Source organism: Monodon monoceros, unplaced genomic scaffold (genome assembly GCF_005190385.1).
Source record: "Monodon monoceros isolate NGI ecotype Baffin Bay Population unplaced genomic scaffold, NGI_Narwhal_1 Super_Scaffold_4, whole genome shotgun sequence".
NCBI lineage: Eukaryota > Metazoa > Chordata > Mammalia > Artiodactyla > Monodontidae > Monodon > Monodon monoceros.
Window position 1 is genome coordinate 9,473,245 of NW_021703781.1, and position 23,495 is coordinate 9,496,739.

The following is a 23,495-nucleotide window of genomic DNA, read 5'->3' on the forward strand; positions in this document are numbered from 1 at the left end:
TGTGTGTGTGTGTGTGTGTGTGTGTGTGTGTGTGTGTGTGTGTGTGTCTGTGTCTGTGTGCGCGCGCGTGTGTGTGCTTTACGTAGTGACGTGCTGGGATTACGGGGCGCAGGGAGGATGTGGGAGAGAACGACTGCCCCAGGAAGGGGCTCGGAAATACATGAATTTCCTGGACCAAATAGCCGCTGGGAGATTTGTCTTGCTTAGCTGTAAAATGCGGATATCTAGAGTGCTCGCCGCACTGTGTTGTTTTGAGCGCTCACGTTTTGTTGGCTGCTGTTGTATTTAATTGTTTTGTATGTAATACAGGCGGCTGGAGCTTGGATAAGTCTCTAGGGCCTCCATTCCTCAGTTAATTCGTTTGTGAAATGGGATTGGAGGGGGCTAAACCAGCTAGCCACCAAGGCCTTTTCCTGGCTCTAACATCACCCAGATCCCAAGTTATTATTTATTATGTATTCATTTGTTATTTGTTGTGTATAATCATGACACGGTATCCTGAAGCCATCGAAGGCTGTGTGACGGTGGAAGGTCTGAGACAAATTTAAGAAGAGAGAGGTGAGCTGGAGCTGAGATGGGTGGGCATGCAGGCTGCACAGGAAATGTCACCTGTTTGGAGAGTTTGTGAAGGCATGGTCGGGGTTGAAAGGCTTACCAGCCATAGCTAAGGAAATTCTGTCATTGTCTGTCCCTAACACCTCCTCCTCCCCTCATTCTCCAGTCACTCTTTCCTGAGGTGAGCCGCCCTCAGTGTCCCATTTTTCATGGCATCTAGAGAAATGCTGAGGTTCCTGCTCCCCCGGCTGGATAGACGCGCAGGATGGTAGTGCAGGCAGGTCCTTTTTGGGTTATCTGTTGCTTACTTGAAAAATGAAAAAAAAAAAAAAAAAAAAGAATTGAGCCTTCTCGAAGGTGAGTGCCTGACGTCATGCAATTTGTTAGTGGTAGAATCGAGGATGAAAGTCAGGTCTGCAGATTCGTGGGCCACTGCCCATTTTGTGACTGTTAGGTCAAAGTTAGTTTTTTTATTAAAAGATCCTTCTGAAAATTGTAAGCAGGTGAGAACATTAAAAAAAAAAAAAAAAAGAATCTTGCCTTAAACACTCCCATCCCTTTTTTCAGAGGTTTCTTGGATTATCTGACCTCATAGGATTAATGGTGTTAGCAGATAACCAGATGAACAATATGGTTTGAGGTGTTTTTCTCCCCCTACAACATCAGTTTTGGCAGATCCATAGTGTTCCTTCCTTTAGATTACTGTTCAATGTTAAACTCATCTCATGTTTTTAATTTTTCTGTGTCACAGAACCTAAATTGGTAATAAATCAATAAGAAACAAATGTTTACATTCACTCAGTGAAAAGTATCATGTCTAAGCTCAACATAAATCGGAGCCACACATGGACAAGTAAGTATCTTGTGTGTGGAGCTGTGTAGGCAGGTGAATCCAGGAACTATAAGGCAGGCCAAGTTCTTACTTCCTTCTTCCTTCTCCTTCAGCTCTCCCTCCTCCACTAAGAGTGAAAAATGAACAAATCCCAGGTGAGTTTTTTTTTGTTTGTTTATTGCCATTTTGTCTGAAAATGCGTTTTCTAAAGTTTCTAAAGGTTTATAAAACCTCATGTTAGCTCATTTGTATTTCTAGCTTAAGTAGCAGGTAGTCCTGGCTTTTGTTTCTGCATTTCCATTTCCATTTCCACCTAATACATGCAGTCTTGCTTCTTTACCACCACTCACCTGAATCAGTTCTGGAAAAGACCACCAAACTGTAATCAAATCCAGTTTTTGTCTTTGTCTTACTTGACCCTTTTGCAGCATTTGGTACTATTATCCATAGTCTCTTTGTTTTGGAAGTCTCCTCTGTTGTTGTCTATGATACTACCCTCCTAGCTCTCCTTTTCCTAACTTCTGTCCCTCATGAAGTTGGCTTTGCCTTTTGCCCCAACATTGCTTATCCCTGGGTTTATTGCTTATCCCCTGCTTATCTATCCTTAGCCAACTGCCCTTCCCAGTATACCTATTTTTCCTGACTGATTTTGTTTTTTTTAAAAAAATGAAATAATTAAAAATTGTTAGTATATTAACATGGTTTTAAAAAAAATAAGTGATACAAAAAAAGTAAGTAAAGGGACTTCCCTGCTGGTCCAGTGGTTAAGACTCCGTGCTTCTACTGTGGGGGGATGTGGGTTCGATCTCTGGTCGGGGAGCTGAGATCCCGCATGCTGCTTGGTGCGGCTAAAAAAAAAAAGTAAGTAAAAATTCACACCCCATCCTCTCTGTAGCTGATGCTTCCTCCAGGTAGGTGACATTTATTTTTCATCTAAACTGTGACACTTTCACTGAGAGTGAAAGAAGTTTTATTAACAATTATGCTGAGACAGCTGGCATATATTGGGACAGTCCCAGATGAACTGCAGTGTACTGTCACCCTACTATAGGTATACATTATTTCTATTTCTTGTTTGTCCTCCCAGTGTTTCTTTATTCAGTTGAAAGAAAATATGTGCTCCCGGCCTTTATTTAAAAGGGAATCTATTATTAGAGCTTCTTAAATTTAGATGCACCTGTACATCCCTGGCAACGTGTTAAAATGCAGATTTTGATTTAGTATATCTGGGTGGGGCCCTGGAGTCTGCATTTCTAATCAGCTCCCAGATGGAGTTGATTCTGCTACTCAGGGAACCACACTTGAGTAATGAGTGTATACACTATTTCCCATTCTTTTTCTTCTTCTTTTTTTTTTTTCCTTTTTTCACTTCTTTTTTCAGCCTGTTCCCAGGGATCTTTCTGTAATAGAACATCTTTCTTTGTTAACAATCACATGGTAATTCAATTGCGAATGTTCCATAGTTTATTAAACTAGTTATTAACTATTTCCAACCTTTTGCTACTACAAACCATGTTTTAATTAATAGCCTTGTACATGTAGGTTTATTCTACCAGATAAATTCCCAGAAGTGAGATTGCCAGGTCAAAGGGTTGAATACAATTGATAAGCTTGATCCTTTTGGTGGGATTATAGATAGTATCATTTTGTATTTCCATTGGTACTGCATGATAGTGCTTTTTCTCCATAGCTTCTCCCATAGAAATACGTGGTTCACTTTTGGATTTTGGCAACTGATAGGTAAAAATTAGTATTTTATGTACTTTACATCTGTAATTATCTTAACTATGAGAGACGTTGAAGATTTTTTTCATGCATCTAAAAGGTGTCTTATTTTTATATTTCTGTGAACTGTCTGTTCCTATCTTTTGCCCATTTTGCTCTTAGGTTTCTGGCTTTTTTCTTTTTTTCAGTGTCTCGTTAGCTCTTTGTATATTAGGGATACTAATGCTTGTCTTTTATGTGAGTTATTTTCTGGTATATCATTTGTCTTTTGATGATTGTTCATGTTTTTTTTTCCCCGTGCAGGTATTCTGCTTCAGGATACCACATTTCACTTAGTCATCATGTTTCCTTAGGCTCCCCTTGGCTGTGACAGTTTCTCAGACTTTTCTTGTTTTTGATGGCCTTGTCAGTTTTTGAGGAGTACAAGACAGGTGTTTTGTAGAATGTCCCTCACTTGGGAATTGTCTGCTGTTTTTCTCGTTATTATATTGGGGTAATTGTTTTCGTGTAGAAAGACCACAGAGGTAGAGCGCCATTTGGTAACATCTTATCAGGGTAAATGCTCTTCACATGACTTTTCACTTTTCAACAGATGATGAATCACTTTTGATCACGTGGCTGAGGTCATGTGGTCAACTTTCTCCACTGCAAAGTTATTCTTTTTTTGTCTGTTTTCATACTGTACCCTTTGGAAGAAAGTGGGGAGTTTATGCTACACCTCCTTCATGGTGGAGTATCCACATAAATTATTAGGAGTTCTGCACAGGAGACTTGTGTATTTATTAACTCAGTCAGTGTTTAATATCAATATGAACTCACGGCTAGTTATTTTTTACCTTGTTTATAGTCCAGTACTACCTTGGTCATTTTGTTGCTCAAATTGTTTCAGCTTGGTTATTAAATAGAGCACTTTCAACTGGTTCCAGGGTCTTTCTGATGTACCCCATTATTGTGTTTTTGTTTGAGTACTTCTTCTATACTTTCTGGTAGTAGAAGATATTCCAGGCTCATCTTATATTTCCTGCCCTAGAATTAGCCATTTTTCCCTGAAGAGCTCTGGTTCCTTTTATTGGAGCATGGTATTAGAAACCAAGATTGGGGGGCTGGATTGCTACTGGTTTCTAATTCCTTAGAGACCCTCTCAGCTGACTGAACAAGAAAATATATATGTATACTAACTCACATGTATACACATATCTATAAATATTTCAGTATGTAACCGTCTGTGTTTACATTAAGCTGAGTATTATTTCACACTGGTGTCCCCTGCTGTAATCATTATTACATGGAACATTCTAGCGTTCTCTCCTTGCTTGTCTGTAACTCCCATTTTAGCAATCTGGCTACCACCATCCGCACTTCCTTTACTTAATTGTTCAGTTCCAGCATACATGTATAAGTGATTTCTGAGTCATTAACCCATGGACTCTTGGTTCGTTCCAGTTTTTGGTCATTATGAATTAAGCTGCTAGAAACATGTAGGGTTTTTTTTGTTTTTTGTTTTTTGTTTTTGCGGTACGCGGGCCTCTCACTGTTGTGGCCTCTCCCGCTGCGGAGCACAGGCTCCGGAAGCGCAGGCTCAGCGGCCATGGCTCACGGGCCCAGCCGGTCCGCGGCATGTGGGATCTTCCCAGACCGGGGCACGAACCCGCGTCCCCTGCATCGGCAGGCGGACTCTCAACCACTGCGCCACCAGGGAAGCCCCAACATGTAGGTTTTTACATAGACATACATTTTTAAATAGCTAGGGTGTGAAACTGCTTGATCATATGTTAAGACTGTTTAGCTTTGTAATAAACTGCCAGCCAATTTTACAAAAGTGCTGTATCATTTTACATTCCTACCAATCAGAACTTCTCTTCTGCACCTGGAACTGAAATTGATGTTGTCATTGTTTTGGATTTAACTGTTCCAGTAGGTGTGTCATGGTATCTCATTTTTGTTTTAATTTATATTTCCCTAATGACAGATGATATTGAGCATTTGTTCATAAATTTATCTGCTATCCATATGTCTTTGCTTGACATGTTTATTCATATCTTTGGTCCATTTTTCTATTAGGTGATTTGTTTTCTTACTATTGAGTTTTCAGAGTTCTTTTGCGTATTTTGAATGTAACTTCTTTATTAGATATATATGTTGCAAATATTTTCTTCCAGTCTGTGGCTTGACCTTTCATTTTCTTACAAATGGCTTTTGCAGGGCAAAATATTTTATTTTAAATGAAACCCAACCCATGTATTTTTTTAATGGAATGTGCTTTTTTCTGTTGTATTTAAAATCTCATCACCAAATCCAAGATCACATAGATTTCCTATGTTCTATATTGTCTTCTAGAAATTTAATAGTTTTGCATTTTACTTCTAGGTCTGTGATTCATTTTTAGTTAATATTTGTATAAGGTGTAAGGTCTGTGTCTAGGTTCATTTTTTTGCATAGATGTACAGTTGTTGAAGAATCATTTGTTGAAAGACTATCTTTTCTCCATTTAAATGCCATTGTGCCTTTGTCAAAAATCAGTTGACTGTATAAAACAAACTAGTGAATATAACAAAAAAGGAACAGACTCACAGATATAGAGAACAAACTAGTGGTTACCAGTGGAGAGAGGGAAGGGGGAGGGGCAAGATGGGGTAGGGAATTAAGAAGTAGAAACTAGTATGTATAAAATAAATAAGCTACAAAGATATACTGTACAACATAGGAAATATAGCCAATATTATATAATAACTATAAATGGAATATAATCTTTACAAATTGTGAATCACTGTGTTGTACACCTAAAACTTATATAGTAGTGTACATCAGCTATACCTCAATTACAAAAAAAAAAAAATCAATTCACTATATATCAGTGGATCTGTTCCTGGGACCTCTGTTCTGTTTCACAGATCTATGTGTTTCTTTCAACAATAACACACTGTCTTGGTTACTTGTAGCTTTATATGTCTTGAAATCAGGTAATGTATATCCTCTTTTTCCTTCTTCCATATTACGTTGGCTGTTCTAGGTCCTTTACCTTCCTGTTTAAATTTTAGAATCATTTTTTCAGTGTCTACAAAATAGCTGGGATTTTTATTTGAATTTCACTGAATTTATAGATTAAGTTGGAAGGAATTGACATGTTAACAATACTGTCTTCTGATTGATGAATGTGGAATATCTCTCCATTTATTTAGATCTTCGATTTCTTCCATCAGTTTTTGTTTTTCTGCATATCCCTGAAATATACTGTGTTAGATTTATATTTGAATACTTTGTTTTTGGTAGTCATATTGTAAATGGTATTTTTTTCATTCAAAAATTTGAAATTCCAATTGTTTATTCTGATATGGGAAAACAGTTGACTTTTTAATATTGACCTTATATCCTATGATGTTGCTATATTTGCTTATTACTTCCAGGATTTTTTTTGCTTTTTCTTTTTGTAGATTCTTTGGGACTTTCTACATAGACAATGTTGACTTCAAATAAAGACAGTTTTATTTTTTCTTTCTAATCACATTTCAGTTTTTTATTTTATTTCAGTTTTTTTTTTTTGCGATATGCGGGCCTCTCACTGTTGTGGCCTCTCCCATTGCGGAGCACAGGCTCCGGACGCGCAGGCTCAGCAGCCATGGCTCACGGGCCCAGCCGCTCCGTGGCATGTGGGATCTTCCCGGACCGGGGCACAAACCCATGTCCCCTGCATCAGCAGGCAGACTCTCAACCACTGCGCCACCAGGGAAGCCCTTTTTGTTTGTTTTGTCTTGTTGTAGGTCTTTCTGTACTAGCTAGGACTTGAATAGGAGTATTAAGACAGGACATCCTTGCCCTGTTCCTGCACTTAGGGGAAAAGTTAGCTTCTTCATTAAGTCGGGAAAGTTCCCCTCTATTCCTAGTTTGCTGAGAGTTTTTATCATGAATGACTGTAGGATTCTGTCAAATGCTTTTTCTTCATTAATTAATATGATCATGTAATTTTTCTTCTTTGGCTTATTGATATGTTGGATTATATTGATTGATTTTTTTTAATGCTGACCCAGCCTTCCATACCTGCAATAAATTCCACTTGGTTGTGGTTTGTATTTCTTTTTATACATTGTCAGATTTGATTTGCCAATATTTGAGAATTTTTGCATCTATGTTATTGAGAGACATTAGTCTTTATTTTTTTCATAATGTCTTTATCTAGTTTTGGTATTAGGGTAATGTTGGCCTCATGTAATGAGTTTGGAGATGTTATTTACCAGAGGAGATTATGGAGAATTGTTATTATTTTTTCCTTAAATGTACAGTAGAATTCACCAGTAACGCCATCTGGGTTTGGTTCTTTCTATTTTGGAAGTGTTTTAATTATTGATTCAGTTTTTTTTTTAACAGAAATGAGTCTATGCAGGTTATCTGTATCTCCTTGTGTGAATTTGGTAGTTGTGTCTTTTAAGGAATTTGTCAGTTTCATTTGTGTTACCAATTTTTCAGGAATAGAATTATTTGTAGTATTCTCTTATTATTTTTTAAATGTCATTAGGCTTAGTAGTGTCAACCTATCTTTCATTTCTGAGATTTCCAATTTGCCTCTTTTTTCTTGGTTAGGTTGTAGGTTTATTAATTTTATTGATCTTTTCAAAGAAGCAACTTTGAGTTTCATTGGCTTTTTGTATTTTTTTCACATTTTCAATTTAACTGATTTATTCTAATTTTTATTATTTCCTTTACTTTGCTTGGTTTAGGCTTAATTTGCCTTTTTTCTCTAGTTTACTAAGATAGAAGCTTAGGTTTTTGATTTTTAATCTTTTCTAATGTATACATTTGATGCTATAAATGTCCTCTGTGCACTGCTTTCACTGCATCGCACAAATTTTGATACATGGTATTTTCATTTTTATTCCATTTCATTTAAAATATTTTAAAATTTCTTTTGAGACTTCTTTGATTTATAGGTTATTATAAGTTGACTTATAGGTTATTTAAAACTTATAGGTTAGACTTACAGGTTATTTATAAGTATGACTTACAGGTTATTTATAAGTATGTTGTTTAATTTTCAACTCTTTGGGATTTTTCAGTTATCTCCTGCTTATTGATTTCTATTTAATTCCATTGTGGTCTGAGAACATATTTTGTATGATAGCTATTGTTTTAAATTTGTTAAGGTGTGTTTTGTGGCCAGGACTATGGTCTATCTAGGTGAATGGACCATATGAGCTAGAATAGAATGATAGAATGTGTGTTTTATTTTTTTGGATGGAATATTCTACATATGCCGGTTAGATCATGTTGATTGATAGTGCTGTGTAGGTCATCTGTATACTTACTGATTTTCTGCCTGCTCAATTGCTCAAGATAGAAGACTCCAGCTATGGTTTTAGATTTGTCTATTTCTCCTTTCATTTCTATCAGTTTTTGCTGTATGTATTTTGATACTCTTTTGTTAGATGAATATGTTTCAGATTGTGTCTTCTTTCTCTAATATGATTTGAACCCATCTAATGGTTCTTAATTTCAGATATTGTAATTTTCAACTTTGGAATGCCCATTTTATGCACGTATGTATGTATCTGTGTGTGTTTGTATACACATGTATCAGAGGTCCCCAAGACCATTACCAGGTTCAGTGATTTGCTAAGATGACTCAGTATGTAGTTGTACTTACTGCTATCACTTATTGAAGTGAAAGGGTACAAAGCACAATCAGCAAAGGGAAAAGGCACATGGGGCATAGTCCAGGGGACACCAGGCACAAGCTTCTAAGAGTCTTCTCCCAGGATACACCTAAGTCCTCTAGCAGTGAGATGTGGCAACTGATGTGAAATGTCTGCCAGGGAAGCTCAACAGACACTCAGTGTTCAGCATGTTTATCAGGGGCTAGTCACATAGGTGCTTTCTGCTTAGCATATAACAGAATTCCAGACTCCAGAAGGAATGTATGTGTGCAGCAAAAACCATATTGTTTACACAAACAGTTTAGGCTCAGTGAACCATTCTTATTAAGGACTGGTAAGAACCCTCCTGAAATCCGAGTTCCCAGATGCCAGCCAAGGAACACCCTTGTAGCAGATCATTCAGAGGATAGCAGTCTCAGGCCTGCTCTGTTAATTCTTTCTCCACAACACACATACCACATATCTGTTGAACTTCTCCCATCCTTTCATTTATTTTGTTCATATTTTCCTCTACTTTATTGAACCTATTAATCATAACTCATTTTGAAGTTCTTGTTTGTTCCAATATCTGAGTGTCCTATGGGTACGCTTTTATTTTCTTTTTTTCCTTGGTCTTTGTCTCTTCATATAACATGAAATTTTTTATTGGATGCCAAACATTGTATTTAACAACACAAATATTGGTAGAGGCTCCAGAAAATGATCTCTGTTAGCAGAGAGGATTCATCCGTTTCTCTGTTGGGCAGGTAGAGTACAGGACTGGTCACTTTAATCAGTCACGGGTTGAGCTTGGTTAGGGCCTGTACCATATTAATTTTAATCCCTCTGTTCATTTTAACAATGGAAAGTTTTACTTCCTTAGTGACAGTTAACTGTATAATATAAAAGATAATATGAAAGAACATTTTCTTGGTAACCCCAGTCTACTTTGTGCATAATGCTAGCTCCTACAATGTCTAATTTAATAAATGTTAATGTGTATGTCTCCTTATCAGGAATAACAGTTGTAGCAACTAGTTCCACCCCCTTAGTGGAAACTCAATTTGTACAAGATATTACTTTTTTCCTACATAGGATAGCATAAAAGAAGGCAATCCTATATACCAATTTTTAATAAACTCTAAAGAGATTAGTTCTTTTAAATATTTACCACTCATAGAGCTCTGACAATTTCATTATATAAAAGGAATATACTGTTACAGGAACAAGTGTCATTCAAAGATGTGTGTGTGGACTTCACCCAGGAAGAGTGGTACCTGCTGGATCCTGCTCAGAAGATACTATACAGAGACGTGATCCTGGAAAATTACAACCATCTTGTCTCAGTAGGTAAGAATTTTTTCTCCATGTGAACGAGGAGCATGCATTTCTTAGTTGATGAAACATAAGAACTCCCTGTGGAATTTTCTGATGGAGATTCAAGGGATCAGATGACTGATCCCTTTTGGCCACTATAAAGAATGCTATATTCTTACCTCTTTAAGGATTGGTTCATTTAGGCACCTCTTTTAGGTAGCTCCTGAAGCTATACATTTCTTCCCTATCATTTTTTCAGAGTCCCCGAAGCCAGGCTGTTCAGCCATAGTCCTGTGTTATTTTCTTTACAGGGAATTGCATTACTAAGCCAGAAGTGATCTTCAAGATCGAGCAAGGAGAAGAACCTTGGATATTAGAGGAAAGATTCCCAAAACAGTGCCGCTCAGGTGAGTAAGTGAGTTCACAGGCAGATGGAAGCCAGAGGAAATGAGATCTTAGGGCACTGGTTTATGGTTTATTAACTTTGAACTATTTTTCCAAAAAAACATTTTTTAGCCCCAGACCTTTGGAAGTGATTAAGGACAGTTGGCCCACATCCCTTTGTTACCTTAATCACATTCCTCCATATGTCACTTTCACTCATAAATGCTTCCCTTTGTTATTTGACATTTTGGAGTGATTTACCTATATCCGTAATCCAAACTCATTTGGCTTCATCTGAGATAATTTTTCTTGGTTACTTTATCTTTTAAAATTGTTCACCTTCTCTTTTAAAATTGTTCACCTTCTCTGTATTGTCTTTGGACACCTCTTGTTAGGTAGTATGTATTCATGCAATACTTCCATATATTCATTTAACAAATATATGCTGAGCGCCCAATATGACCCAACTATGTTTATAGGTAATTAAAAGAATGTCCCTATTATCACAGAGTGTCTATTACAGTGAGGGACAGAAAAGCATACGTGTGTGTATAGGTGTAGGTGTGTGTATGTGTACGGAGTTATACATGCTTGTATACACACACGTTGTTGGGTGGTGATAAATACTGTAGAGAGTTAAAGCAGTGAAAAGGGGGTTGGAGAATGATGGCATGTGCTATTTGGTATGGAAGTCAAGAGAAAACCTTTTTGATGAGGTCCACAATAGACAAGTCTCTAATAAATTAAAATGTGAGCTCTGTGGATTCTGAGTATTCCAGACAGAGGGAACATCAGGTGCTGAACTTCTCAGACAGGTGTGCTCTTAGGGTGTTTGAGGAATGGCAAGGATGTCAGTGTGGCTGGAGGTGAGAAGGCCTGGGGGAGATTGGTAGTAGATGATGTCATAAGTAGCATGTACCATAGGAGACCCATTAATTTTATTTTGAGTGAGGTGGGAAATCCTCAGGCTTTTTTGAGTAAACATAAATCAGATTAAGCTATAAGATTGGATTTACAGTTTTAAAGGATCTCTCTGACTTCTGTGTGGTGAACATGTGGTGGGTAGATGATGCTTAGGCATGAGCAAGGAAGGAATAACAGGACACTACTATGTACTCGGGAGGAGAGAGACTAGTGGCTAAGGCTATGTTGAAAGTGCTGAGAAATGGTGGATTTGTACATATATCTTGGAGATGAGGCCAAGAGGATTTGCTATTGGGTTGGATACAGAGTGTGAGAGAGAGAGGAGTTGAGCATGATTCCAGTGATTTGTCTCAAGCACCTGATAACTTAGCGTACCATTTACTGAGATAGAGAAAATTTGGAGGAGAGATTATAGGGGAGTTACTACAAATTTTACATTTGGACACAAGAAGCTGAGGTAACTGTTAGAATCTGGTATTGAAAAGGCGATTTCATATATACATCGTGTGAAGTACATAATGAGGCCAGACCTAGAAGTATCCATTCGAAAGGCATCAGCTTTAGGTGGTGTTAAAGGTTGGGGCTAGATGAAGAGTTTTAGATTAGAGATTGGCAAACTTTTTTGTAAAAAACCAGAGAGTAAATATTTTAGGCTTTGTGGGCCACACATGGTCTCAGTTGCTGCTGCTGCTCTTCCTCCTCCTCTTACCTCTTCCTCTTCCTCCTCACTCCTCTCTGCTGCCTCTTCTGTTGTTTTCCCTCTAAAAACATAAAAAACATCCTGAGTTCTAGGACTACTGTCTTACAATCATAGTTTGCTGTCTCCTTTTCTAGAGAGTGATTGTAAATGAGAGAGGTAGTCCTGGGATGGTACCACTTTTACAAGGTGTGTAAATCCATTAAATCTCGTCATTAGAGGAGGCTGAGAAGAGCAGTCTGAGGTACAAGAAAATTAGAGAGCCTGGTTTCCTAGGGGTCAAATAAGGAACATTCAACCATCCATTACTGCCTTAAATGGCAACCATGGGATCAGGGTATGGAACCCATTATCCCCTATTGCTAGTTTTTTCAAATACTCCTGATACTGTTTTCCTTTCTATCTTCTTCATGTCTTCATTTTCTCACTTTTCACTGATGTCACTCAAAACCATAACTGTGTCTCTGTTCTGTCGTTCCTGACTTGATCTAATTCCTAATTGGTTTTTATTTTTTTACCTAAAGCATCCAATTTATCTTTCACTAGCCTAACAAAATTGCTCCTTATTAATAAATGAATTTACAGTCTCCTTCCATTGACTGTCACAATGTGGTCCTGTTCTATATATCTCAGAGTCTTTCTTTCTGCTCTTCAGAGTTTATACTAAAACTCATACTATATTATGTCTTAAATTTCACTTATAAATATTTTATCCTTTTTCTATAACTTTTACTTTTATTTTGCCTTTTCAGAAACTTAATTAAAATTGTAAATGTAAAGTGTTTAAATATTGCATGGTATATAGTAATGGCTTGTTATTATTTCACTTAAGTTAGAGATCAATTTTTTGCTGCAACTTAAATAGTCCATATTTTGTAACCCTAACCCACTAGTATCTGTATCCCCAAAACTCAGACCTGACCATATGACTGCTGCTTGGGGTTTCTATCATTGTTGAGATTTTGTTTTCCCAAAGAGAAGGCCCTTTCATATTTTTCCTGATTCTGATATTTTAATAATTACTTTGTTGAGCCAAGTTTAGAAGAGATCACTCTTTTTCATCCATTCAGAAAGCATTCTATAGTACTCTTCCTAAATGCACATTTCCTTATTTTGTCCTCATGTACAGGTTGGAAGTAATTCATATGCACATTACTTTCTAAGAATGATTAATGTACCGTGTCCTCAATGAAGTCAGAGGAAACAGGATTTTGGTAACACCTGTCAAGAGCTAGACTGTGGTCATGACAAAGAATTTAGCATTGAGCACTGGATTTGTTTTATTTTACAGTGAATTAAACAGACAGTAACTTCTTCTAAGGCAGCAAGTGGAAGCTAAACGTGGTAGGGATGTTGTAGAGTTTGTTGGCTTTTGTTCTTTTATTAATATTTTTGTGGTTTGTTGTTTTAAATTAAAGTAAGTAGCATTTCCTGAAGGATGTCCAGGTCCCAAGGATAGCCAAGGCTGGAGTGTAGCTAATTAAGTGAAATGTGTGTTGTTAGGAATGACCAGTTTATGAGCGCTCCAGCTAGAGTTGCACAGATAGTTTTTAATGGATTTGTGGAATTGTGATTTGAGCTCTTACTGTGAATCTAGTTTTTGTTTTGATTTGTGTTTGCCAGTATAAAAACTATTATCAGTTAGTCTTTGGAGCAGTGGGCTCAGGACTGTTCTAGATTTTTTTTTAAACACGTAATTAACATTGTTGCATTGGGTACCAACAGAAAAGTATAGACAAGAATTTTTTATGATAAAGTTTGTTGAAGGTCTCAGAACCATATAGAAAAATGTGATCATTATGGGTCTCACCAGTAAGTAAAAGCCACAGATGAGGCTAGATATGAAAGCAGAAAACCTCACTGTAAAGATAAACCTAGATATAAAAGCAAACTTAAAAATCAGTATTGCTTCAGAAACAAAATTGTTTTGGGGACAAGTAGACTAGCAGACTGAAGTAAAGAAACATATGACTTGATGGTTGGGACAACTTCATTAACAGCTGTGAGAAAACCAAATGAACCTGGTCGTTTTGCAGAGATGGTCTGCCCCTCCTCTATTTTGTATTTCCTGTTGGGCATTTGTGTTGTTTTGAATCACAGCTAGATAGAGAGTTAGAGTCTGGGTTAAAGCACTGTCCCTTAAAACATGAGGAAATAGGTGCTTTCAGAAATTTATTTTGATGTTGCTATATCAAATGGGAAAAAGAGGAATGGCAACATGCATATTAGTGAGGATCCTACCACAGTAATCAAGGTGTGGGAAGATAAGGACAAGAAACCATAATCTGTCTCTGTCAAACTGAGTGCTTCCTCTAATATGTTTCTCAGACAGTCTATTTTCCTTTAAAAAAACAAAACAAAAACAAAAAACCTCCTTTGTTGAACTCATCCAGTTCTTGGAGTTTCCTGCTCCCTACATGAACAATGCTCAGAAAATCTCCATCCCTTGCTCACTGTGTCTTGAGTTCATTTCACCTTCTCTAGCCTGCTGCTCTTACAGCATTTAAAAAAATATTCCTTGTGAATTAAACGAAAAACTAGATCCTGGGCTAGCGGACAATTCTTCTGAACCTGAGGAAGTTGGTGTTTTCAGAACTTTAGGCTGGTGTTGATGTGTAGAGTAGAAGCAAGTACTCTAGTAGGAATCCCACCCAGCAATCAGTGTCTGAGGGGATTAGGACTAGACTGTTCTGTCTCCACCAAACATAGTTCATCCCCTGAAAGCCCTTGTCTGCTAATCTTCAGTGTCACTTTATTCAGTGTTCAGTGTCTCTGTTGGGCTCACTCCATTCTCTTGAGCTTCCTGATTTCTGAATCAGCCACTCACCGGTTCCCTGTGCTTTGAATTTATTTCACCTTTTTCTGTCCAGTTTTAAAGGTTATATTAATAAAGTATTCCACTGTAGCATGTATTTATTTTCCACTCAAACTAGAAGGGTAAAGGAAATGTATACTTGGATTTAGTTTACACCAGAAAACTGAGCCTAAAACAAAAGAATCGACTGCATAACAGGGCATTAGTGTAAAAGTCCAATTCCATTAGAAATGTACTAGGATTTATAAGACGTGGTTATTTTTCTCATTTCTAGAAGACTGGAAAGTTGATGACCTGATAGAGAGCAGCCAGGAAAATGAAGATGAACATTTTTGGCAACTTGCTTTCACCAACCAAACGTTAAGTACAGATAGTGGTGACAGAGTAAGGAAAACTTTAAATCTAGGTACAGACTCTGTTCCTTCAAGAAATTTTCTCTATAAGATATGTGACACATGTGAAATGAGTTTGAAAAATATTTCAGGCTTAATTATTAATAGAAAGAACTATTCTGGAAAGAAGCCTGATGAGTTTAATGTATATGAGAAATTGCTTCTTGACATTCGGCATGAGAAAACTCCTACTGGAGGGAAATCTTATAAATATAATCAGAAAAAGGATTGTAGCCAGGATCTCACTCAGCCAGTTTTTGACCCACCTTTTGAATATAATGAAAATGGACAAGGCTGCCGTGGGGAGGCAGATTCTTTCACAAACAAGAAAGCTCAGATAGGAGAGACACACTGTAAGTATAATGAATGTGGAAGAACTTTCATCCAAAGTTTAAAGCTTAATTTATCTCAGAGAACTCATTTGGAAATGGAGCCATATGAATGCAGTATTTGTGGGAAGTCCTTCTATATGGATTTAAGATTGGGGCATCAGAGAGCTCTTACAGGGGAAAATCCTTATAATGAATATGGGCAGATTTTCTGTGACAGTTCAGCTTTCATTATCCATCAGGGAAATTACACAAGAAAGATCCCCCATGAATATAAAGTAAGTCACAAAATGTGGGAAAAGTCAACCCTCTTTAGACATCAGATAGTACACATGGGGGAAAAACCTTATGAGCACAATGAAAATGGAAATACTTTCAACAAGAAGTCACATCTCACCCAACTTCGAAGAGCTCACTCAGGAGAAAAAACCTTTGAATGTGGTGAATGTGGGAAAACATTCTGGGAGAAGTCAAACCTTACTCAACATCAGAGAACACACACAGGAGAGAAACCCTATGAATGTACTGAATGTGGGAAGTCCTTTTGTCAGAAACCACATCTTACCAACCATCAGCGAACACATACAGGAGAAAAACCCTATGAATGTAAGCAATGTGGAAAAACGTTCTGTGTGAAGTCAAACCTCACTGAACATCAGAGAACACACACAGGGGAGAAACCCTATGAATGTAATGCATGTGGAAAATCCTTCTGCCACAGGTCAGCCCTAACTGTGCATCAGAGAACACACACAGGAGAGAAACCCTTTATATGTAATGAATGTGGGAAATCCTTCTGTGTGAAATCAAACCTCATTGTACATCAAAGAACTCACACAGGAGAGAAACCTTATAAATGTAACGAATGTGGGAAAACCTTCTGTGAGAAATCAGCTCTCACTAAACATCAGAGGACTCACACAGGGGAGAAACCCTATGAGTGTAATGGATGTGGGAAAACCTTTAGTCAGAGGTCAGTACTCACTAAACATCAGAGAATTCACACAAGGGTGAAAGCTCTTTCAGCATCCTGAACATTCTGAAGCCTTTATCCACTCTTTCAAATTCGTTATACAGGTTTTTAAAATGAGATTAATGAAACCCAAAGAATGCCACAAATTATTAGAAAGTGAAGTTTTGTTGTGCTTCAGATAATTAGTACTAGAATAAAACCTTATAATGTTTTGAATATGTGAAAGCTTTCAAGAAAAATTAAAACTTTCCATCAGAAAATTTATATTGAGGGGAAATTCATTTAAATAATATGGCAAAAACCTTTATCTCAAATTTATGTTGTGTAGTGCCATATTCTGGATGTGATGCCGAAATTGTATTGTAAATCTAATGGATGATACTCTTTTACAGTCATATTCACAGAATCATAAGTTTAAAAAAGTTAAATGACAACAGCATTAAACATTTATGTGAAGAGTCCTTGATGTTTGCAGGCCTTATGTGAGTATGCTAATATCATAGAAATTTGAGGTATTCTTGATATGTATATTAGAGCCCAACATGCTTGTGAAGAGAAACTCTGAACCCTTAGTTAAGTAACTATTATGGTCTATATTAATATTTCCCACACTAGATATCATCAGTGTCTTTATAGGTTGACACAACTATGTACATATGTATATGTAAATATGTTTATACACACATACCAACACACAGTGGTGTACTGCAGTAAGCTTATACTGGCTTGCAAGTACTGCTGATTGTTAAATTTTCAGGAATTTTGTGAGCCAGTTGTTAAAAAGAGTCATTATTTAAAAATTAAACTATATAAACTTACAGTTAAATATTAAAACAAGGTAGTAAGTACTCAACACTCATTACTTCCTAATTATTTTACAGTATTTTGCTGTTATCTTTGTTCTTTAGGTTATTTGTATTGTTGAATCTGCATGGTGAATACTGTATAATGATATGCTACTGGACATCTCTTCCCAGCTCTACATTCAGTGCCATCATGTTGGTAGCTTGGCTTTAGCGGGAGTATTTACACCATGATAATTGGCAAACTCTACAAATCAGGGTTTTGTTTTCTCAGAGAACCTGTAGTCACATATTTACAGTAGCACATCACTGTGTATTTATGAAAATACATTTGGAAAATTTAAAGTACAAGCCACATACCCCTTTTTCCGTTTTCTGATATAAATAAATGGCTATGGCCATTATTACTGAATGGCCTCTTGAATAAAGAAGCCAAAATATGTTTTTGTGAGGTTTTTAACTACCTCTGCATCAATCCTATTCTAAATACTACCAGAGTCTCTCTGTAGTATGGCCAGTATATGCTATTTTACAACCATATTGCTTACCTTTCTTCTGACTTTGCTGGCATATGTGAATGAGTGTGGCCATTTTTACTGAGCTTCCACTTCCACAAAAGAGCCAAACAATATTTTTCTGAGGTTACTCAGCTGCCTTGGGTCAGTCAATAATGCAAATGCTATTAATAACAATGATATTTACATAAATTTCGCAAAGGTTAACATCAGTTATGAACAGTAATGCTCACTGCATTCTACAAATAAAAAGTAGTGGTATATAATGAAATGCCTCTGTCATATTCTTGGTGCTTCATTGCTGTATCTATTTAGGCATGATGTGTGTAACCCGAGTTGTATGTAACAAAGGAACTATGTATTTAATTTAATAGACTGTAATATACTGTCTCTCTCTCCTTTGTCTTAGTGTTTCCTTTGCTTCCTTGGAACACATTGAAAGCAGTTCCAAGAGATACTGCCCACCCAACAGCCAATCCCTACTTCTTAGTTGCTGGGCTGTTTTGTCTCTTTGTCCGTCCTTCCCCCAGATGATTTAGGGGTAAATCCACATTAGTCTAAGTTAATCATGAAGATTCTATTCTAATGATTTTGTTGGGATGGACATGTGAGCAGTGAGATATTTGGAAAATATTCTGCAGTGCTTTGGGGAAAGATCTCAGTGATAAAGTATTGTCATGACATGGGAAGAGATTGTCTCTCTTCTGCTGGACATTTTCATGTCTGTATGTTACACTAGATTATAGTTATGACCCTGAAGGACAATAGCTTGAAGATAACAGTACACAAGATGGGAAAAGCCTGGCTCAGAGATGACGTCACTAAGCTGCACAACTCTTTTTGGACCTGCTCTCTACTAGGAATTTGTATTACTGTGGCAATAGTGGCTTCTTATTTATTCTCAGGGATGTCTGTTACTTAGACCTGAAGGCAGTCCCCTGATACAGATGAATTCTTGTCTGTGTTAATGTTCTATACAGCAATTTTAGGGAAGAATTACTTCTTTTGACAAGTTAGTATAGGGATGGCTGTTAGTATCAGCCATGGTTCTGGTGAAAAACAGAATTCTGCTTCAACTAAGAAGACTTTAGTGGCAGACTTATTACAGTACAGTAGTTTGGGCCAAAAACAAGGGATATTGAAGCACCTAGAGACTAGTGTCACCAGGAAGCCATTACCATTCTAAGTCCTTAAGGGGCAAAGGATGGAAGCAAGTGTTACCAGAGCCCAATAAGAGCTGCTCTTATGGAGGAGGGGCCTCCTCATAGGAGATATTGTCACTACCAAAATTTTGGCACCAAATCTCCAGAGCCCTCAGGTGCCACGTGCAGGTGAGCACAAGTGGGCTCAGAGAATGTAGAAGGGAAGGTCTGCGTGGAGCTATTGGAGAATAAGCATCACAATGTTTTTTATTCCTGTAAATTCCTATATAAAGGCTCAGTATTAGAAATAAAGTTATTCTACTAGTTGAAAGTTAAGTGTTTCTGCCTCATTGTGCTGTTACGTTGTCATAAAGTAAATTCCTTTTGGAACTGAGCACTGTGGCAGGTATGTCATTCCTTTGGCATATGTGAAGCAGACATGTTAAACTGATTATTCATATAGCCCTACATGGTGTTTCTTGTTTTATGTGGTGTGAGGTTAGCAGCTCTCTGTTCTTCCAAATAGCCAGTCCTCTCTGCACTGTTTGATTAATTCATCCTTTTTCTTGTTGGCTTGATATGACCAGTTGGAATAACTGGTTACCCCCCTCGAGAGCATAATAAGACTAGGTGTTTACCTCGCATATTATAATGAGTACATTTTTGTGTGGCTTTTTAATTGAAATATAATATTTTGACAATATTTCTGATTGACAAAATTCAAATGCCCATAAAATAAGACTCCAGTGTATTATAAATTCTCTATAGGTAGATATATATGGATTAAAATACATGGCAAAAGGCCCAGGATACCTGCTGAACTAAAAGCCAATAGTTACTTCAGGGGAGGTAACTGTTGGGGTAGAGTCTGAAGAATAGTCATCCGTTATACTCCAAAGAGTATTTATGCCCTCTTCTCTCAGTATGGGCCCTGGTTAATCAGCACAGTCCTAGGAAAGCTTAGAAAATTTCGCTACCTCCTTGGGCACCAGTCATGGCCACCATGCTTCTCCAAGTTCCTCTTCTATTTTAAGGAATGTGATTAAAGACTGACAAGAGCAGAGCATGTCTTCACAAGGGGCTTCAAGGAATTCTGAACCCCGTCTTATTCTTCAAGGACTTGGGCTTCTTTGCAGGGGGTTAGACAACTGAGAATTTTTGGCTGTGTGTTATTGGAAGTAAGTTCAGGGTAAGATCTGCTCTTTCACTTAGGGATAACTACCCCTATTTTGTAGATGAGGATACTGAGCCCAGAGAGCATCAACCATTCCATCCTGTGGACTCCAGACATGCTCAATGTGGGGCATGCAGGATATTAAGCATCACTTCTCTACCTCCTCAAGCATCTGAGGGGAACTTGCTCTCAAACAGTGGTGTGTAAGAGTAGATGTCAGTTCCTCAAGATTATGTAGTGGCTATTGCAACTTTTCTACATTGTTCTAGTAATGTAACCTATTCTTGTGAGCATGGAGTTGGCATTTACTCCAGATGGCACCATCTATTCCTGGCTCCACATCTGTATTCATCCAGGAATGATCCTTTGTTAAAATAGGCCAATGAGAACCCATCCTAGAATATTTTTATTGAGAAGTCATCGTGACCAGATAGTTTGTGTCCTTCTTGTTACCAGCAGCCATATCAAGAAAATATATCTGCAAGGGAGAAGGTGATGGTGACAAGTGTTATAAAAATAAAATGGGAAAAGTTGTCAGAAAGATGGTTTGATTTTATGTAGTGTGGAGAGGGAAAGACCTCATTGGGGAGGCCAACGTGGAGGAAAAGAGCCACTTGGATATCTGGAGGAAGTTGTGTGTATATGTGTGTAATACATACACATGTGTAACCTGTTTTTGTTTTTTGTTGGTTTTTTTTTAAAATTGGGCCCGTTTTCTGTCTTGAACTTGACCTCCCCTTGCTTGGTATGAGCTATCATCATGCCTATGCTTGGCAGGGAAAGGTGGAGCCATAGCCTCTGGGAGGGTTTAATTCATGGGTATCCTAGATGTCCTCAGCCACTACCCCTGTTTATTGCCCCCAGTTGGAGACTGCAGCTGTAGTTACGCTGAACCTACCCCTTTATCTGTGTTTTTCTGGGGAAGGCTTATCCTGTTGAATCCGCTATTTTCACTTAATCGTCTGCCACCCCAACACCATTTATTAAATAGGCCCATTTCTCTTCACTTTTTTAAAAACACTACCAATATCATATACTGAATTCCTATGACAATCTTAGGACTTCACATGTTTTTTTACCCGACTCAAAACTAAAATATTTAGATTATTATAGCCATTAACGACACATCTTTAGATAAGCGTTAGTCTTTATTTTCACAAAATGTTTGGCTCTTCCCATTATTCCACATAAAATTTACATTTGTTCTAGCAATGGAACAAAAAAATGTGAAGACACATAACTTCGTTGAGATTTTGTTTGGAATGTTGTGCCGTAACATACTTCATTTTGTAGTCAGGAAAATGATTTGTACCTCTTATTACTCAAATCTTTTAAACTATTGTTCAGTAAAGTTCGTTTCCTTCATATAGACTCTGCATATTTTTTATTTATGTCTAGATATTATTTTCTTTGAACTTGTATACCTCTTGACTATATTATCATCATGGACAGAAGGGGGACACTTTATATTCTTAAAATATATTTCCCGGGGCTTCCCTGGTGGCGCAGTGGTTGAGAGTCCACCTGCCGATGCAGGGGACACGGGTTCGTGCCCCGGTCCGGGAGGGTCCCACATGCCGCGGAGCGGCTGGGCCCGTGAGCCATGGCCACTGAGCCTGCGCGTCTGGAGCCTGTGCTCTGCCGCGGGAGAGGCCACAGCGGTGAGAGGCCCGCGTACCGCCAAAAAAAAAAAAAAAAAATATATATATATATATATATATATTTACCAATAAAGATTTTCACTATATATTTAATGAAAAGACAGTCACACAGCATTATACCCTTTGTAAAAAAAGTCAGAGTTGGTGCTTAAAGTTAACTTTGAGAGCAGGGGTCTTCTTTTGGATTGTATTTCTTTTTTGGATTTTTTTCCATTTTTGTTTAATAATTGTGTAATTTTTCGAATCTAACATATTTTGCAACCCAGGAGAAACCCTGATGATCATGGATATGACACTTTTTAATTGTTGGCCTCTGTTTTCAGCTTTATTTAAATGTTTTACGTATATCCATAATTGAAATGGATATATTTGTGGCATATATTTGCAGTAGTTTTATGTTAGTATAGAGTCAGGGTGTGATTATAGCCCATTTTTAAACTATGTCCTTGGGATTGTAAAAGAGCAATACCTCCAGAGAGAAGAGATTATTTTGGGGAGCACTAAAGGAGGGATCATTGAGGCTAATGGATGCTGAATTCAGAAATGTGACATATTGGGCCTCTGATGACACTGGGGAAGGAAGGTGCAGCCCTTTGCTCAGCACATGTGCAGTTCACTGTCTCCAGCCTCCAGCCTTTGTCTTCTGGAGACCTGGTTCAGGACAGAGAACGGGAAAGGAAGTTTGTGCACTTTTGGGTTCTGTGGAATTTGGCAGAGAGAAAAGGAGTTGAGACTGGCTTACAGTGGGTAGGATCCAAAATTTCTCCAAATGCCTCTGAATTGGGCCCATTAATGTTTTAATTTGTGTCCATAATATTTTTGTGCCTACCCTGGACTTACCTTCAGATAAAGGCCTTTGAGGATAGGCTGTGCTCCAGGGTCTGTGTTTTAGAGTGAAGGGGAGGGTGCAGAGGAGAGAGGGTGAGGACTGGAATTGAGCAGGGGATCAGCTGTGGTTGCATTTGTTACTTTCTTTGAGGAAAGCTCCCTATGTCGGTGGCCAGATGTGTGCAGTAAAATGTATACGTCTCTATTCCAGAAGATCTTTCTGAAGCTGTGTACGCCAGGGCGTGAGGTCCATGAGTGTGATTGAGAAGGGTTGTTAAAGGCTGTCCGGTAAGAGCTGGGGCTGTGGGGTGTTAGTGGTCTGTAGTAAAGCACACGGTTCAAGAGCATAGAGTTTGGAGTTATTGTCTGCATACACGTCCAGATTCTATTACTTAATACATTTGTGAGTCTAGATAGGCAGTTTAACCACTGAAAACCTTAGTTTATCCCTGCCTAAAATGTGAATGACGGCGGTACCTACTTTATAGAGTTGTAGGACTTAAATAAGATAAGCAAGTAAATTCTAAATATATTTATTCAATCAATAGATATGAGTCAGTTTCTCAGTTGATTAGGAGTTATTTGAAAATCAAACAGAAAAAACTCTGTGGAGAGTTACATCACCAAGACGGCGAAGTAGGAGACCCCAGCCTTCCCCAACAAAGGTCAACAATTAGACAAGTTATCCAGGAACAAAAACAGCTGTGGGAGAGCTCAGGAATCCACTTAACAAACTTCAGCAACAGAGTAGAACAAAAAACCTGAGAAGAACTACTCAAAAAGGGATGGAAGAACCACTTCATTT

At 37.8% G+C, this 23,495-nt stretch overlaps 1 protein-coding gene across 6 annotated transcripts in view; it reads left to right on the plus strand.

The window, feature by feature from the left end:
• The window catches only part of ZNF248 (zinc finger protein 248), a 20,238-nt gene extending 564 nt beyond the window's left edge, over positions 1-19,674 (plus strand). Inside the window, exons 1-6 of one of the 6 annotated variants that reach the window (XM_029245006.1) lie at positions 18-558; positions 1,307-1,408; positions 1,501-1,542; positions 9,960-10,086; positions 10,365-10,460; positions 15,148-19,674. In XM_029245006.1, the coding sequence (XP_029100839.1) occupies positions 1,528-1,542; positions 9,960-10,086; positions 10,365-10,460; positions 15,148-16,628 (1,719 nt within the window). In that variant the 5' untranslated portion in view covers positions 18-558; positions 1,307-1,408; positions 1,501-1,527 and the 3' untranslated portion in view covers positions 16,629-19,674. Of the gene's footprint in view, positions 1-17; positions 1,543-9,959; positions 10,087-10,364; positions 10,461-15,147 lie in introns of those variants that run through there. The other 5 variants (XM_029245007.1, XM_029245009.1, XM_029245008.1 and 2 more) reach the window with 5 other exon arrangements.
• Positions 19,675-23,495: the final 3,821 nt, after the last annotated feature.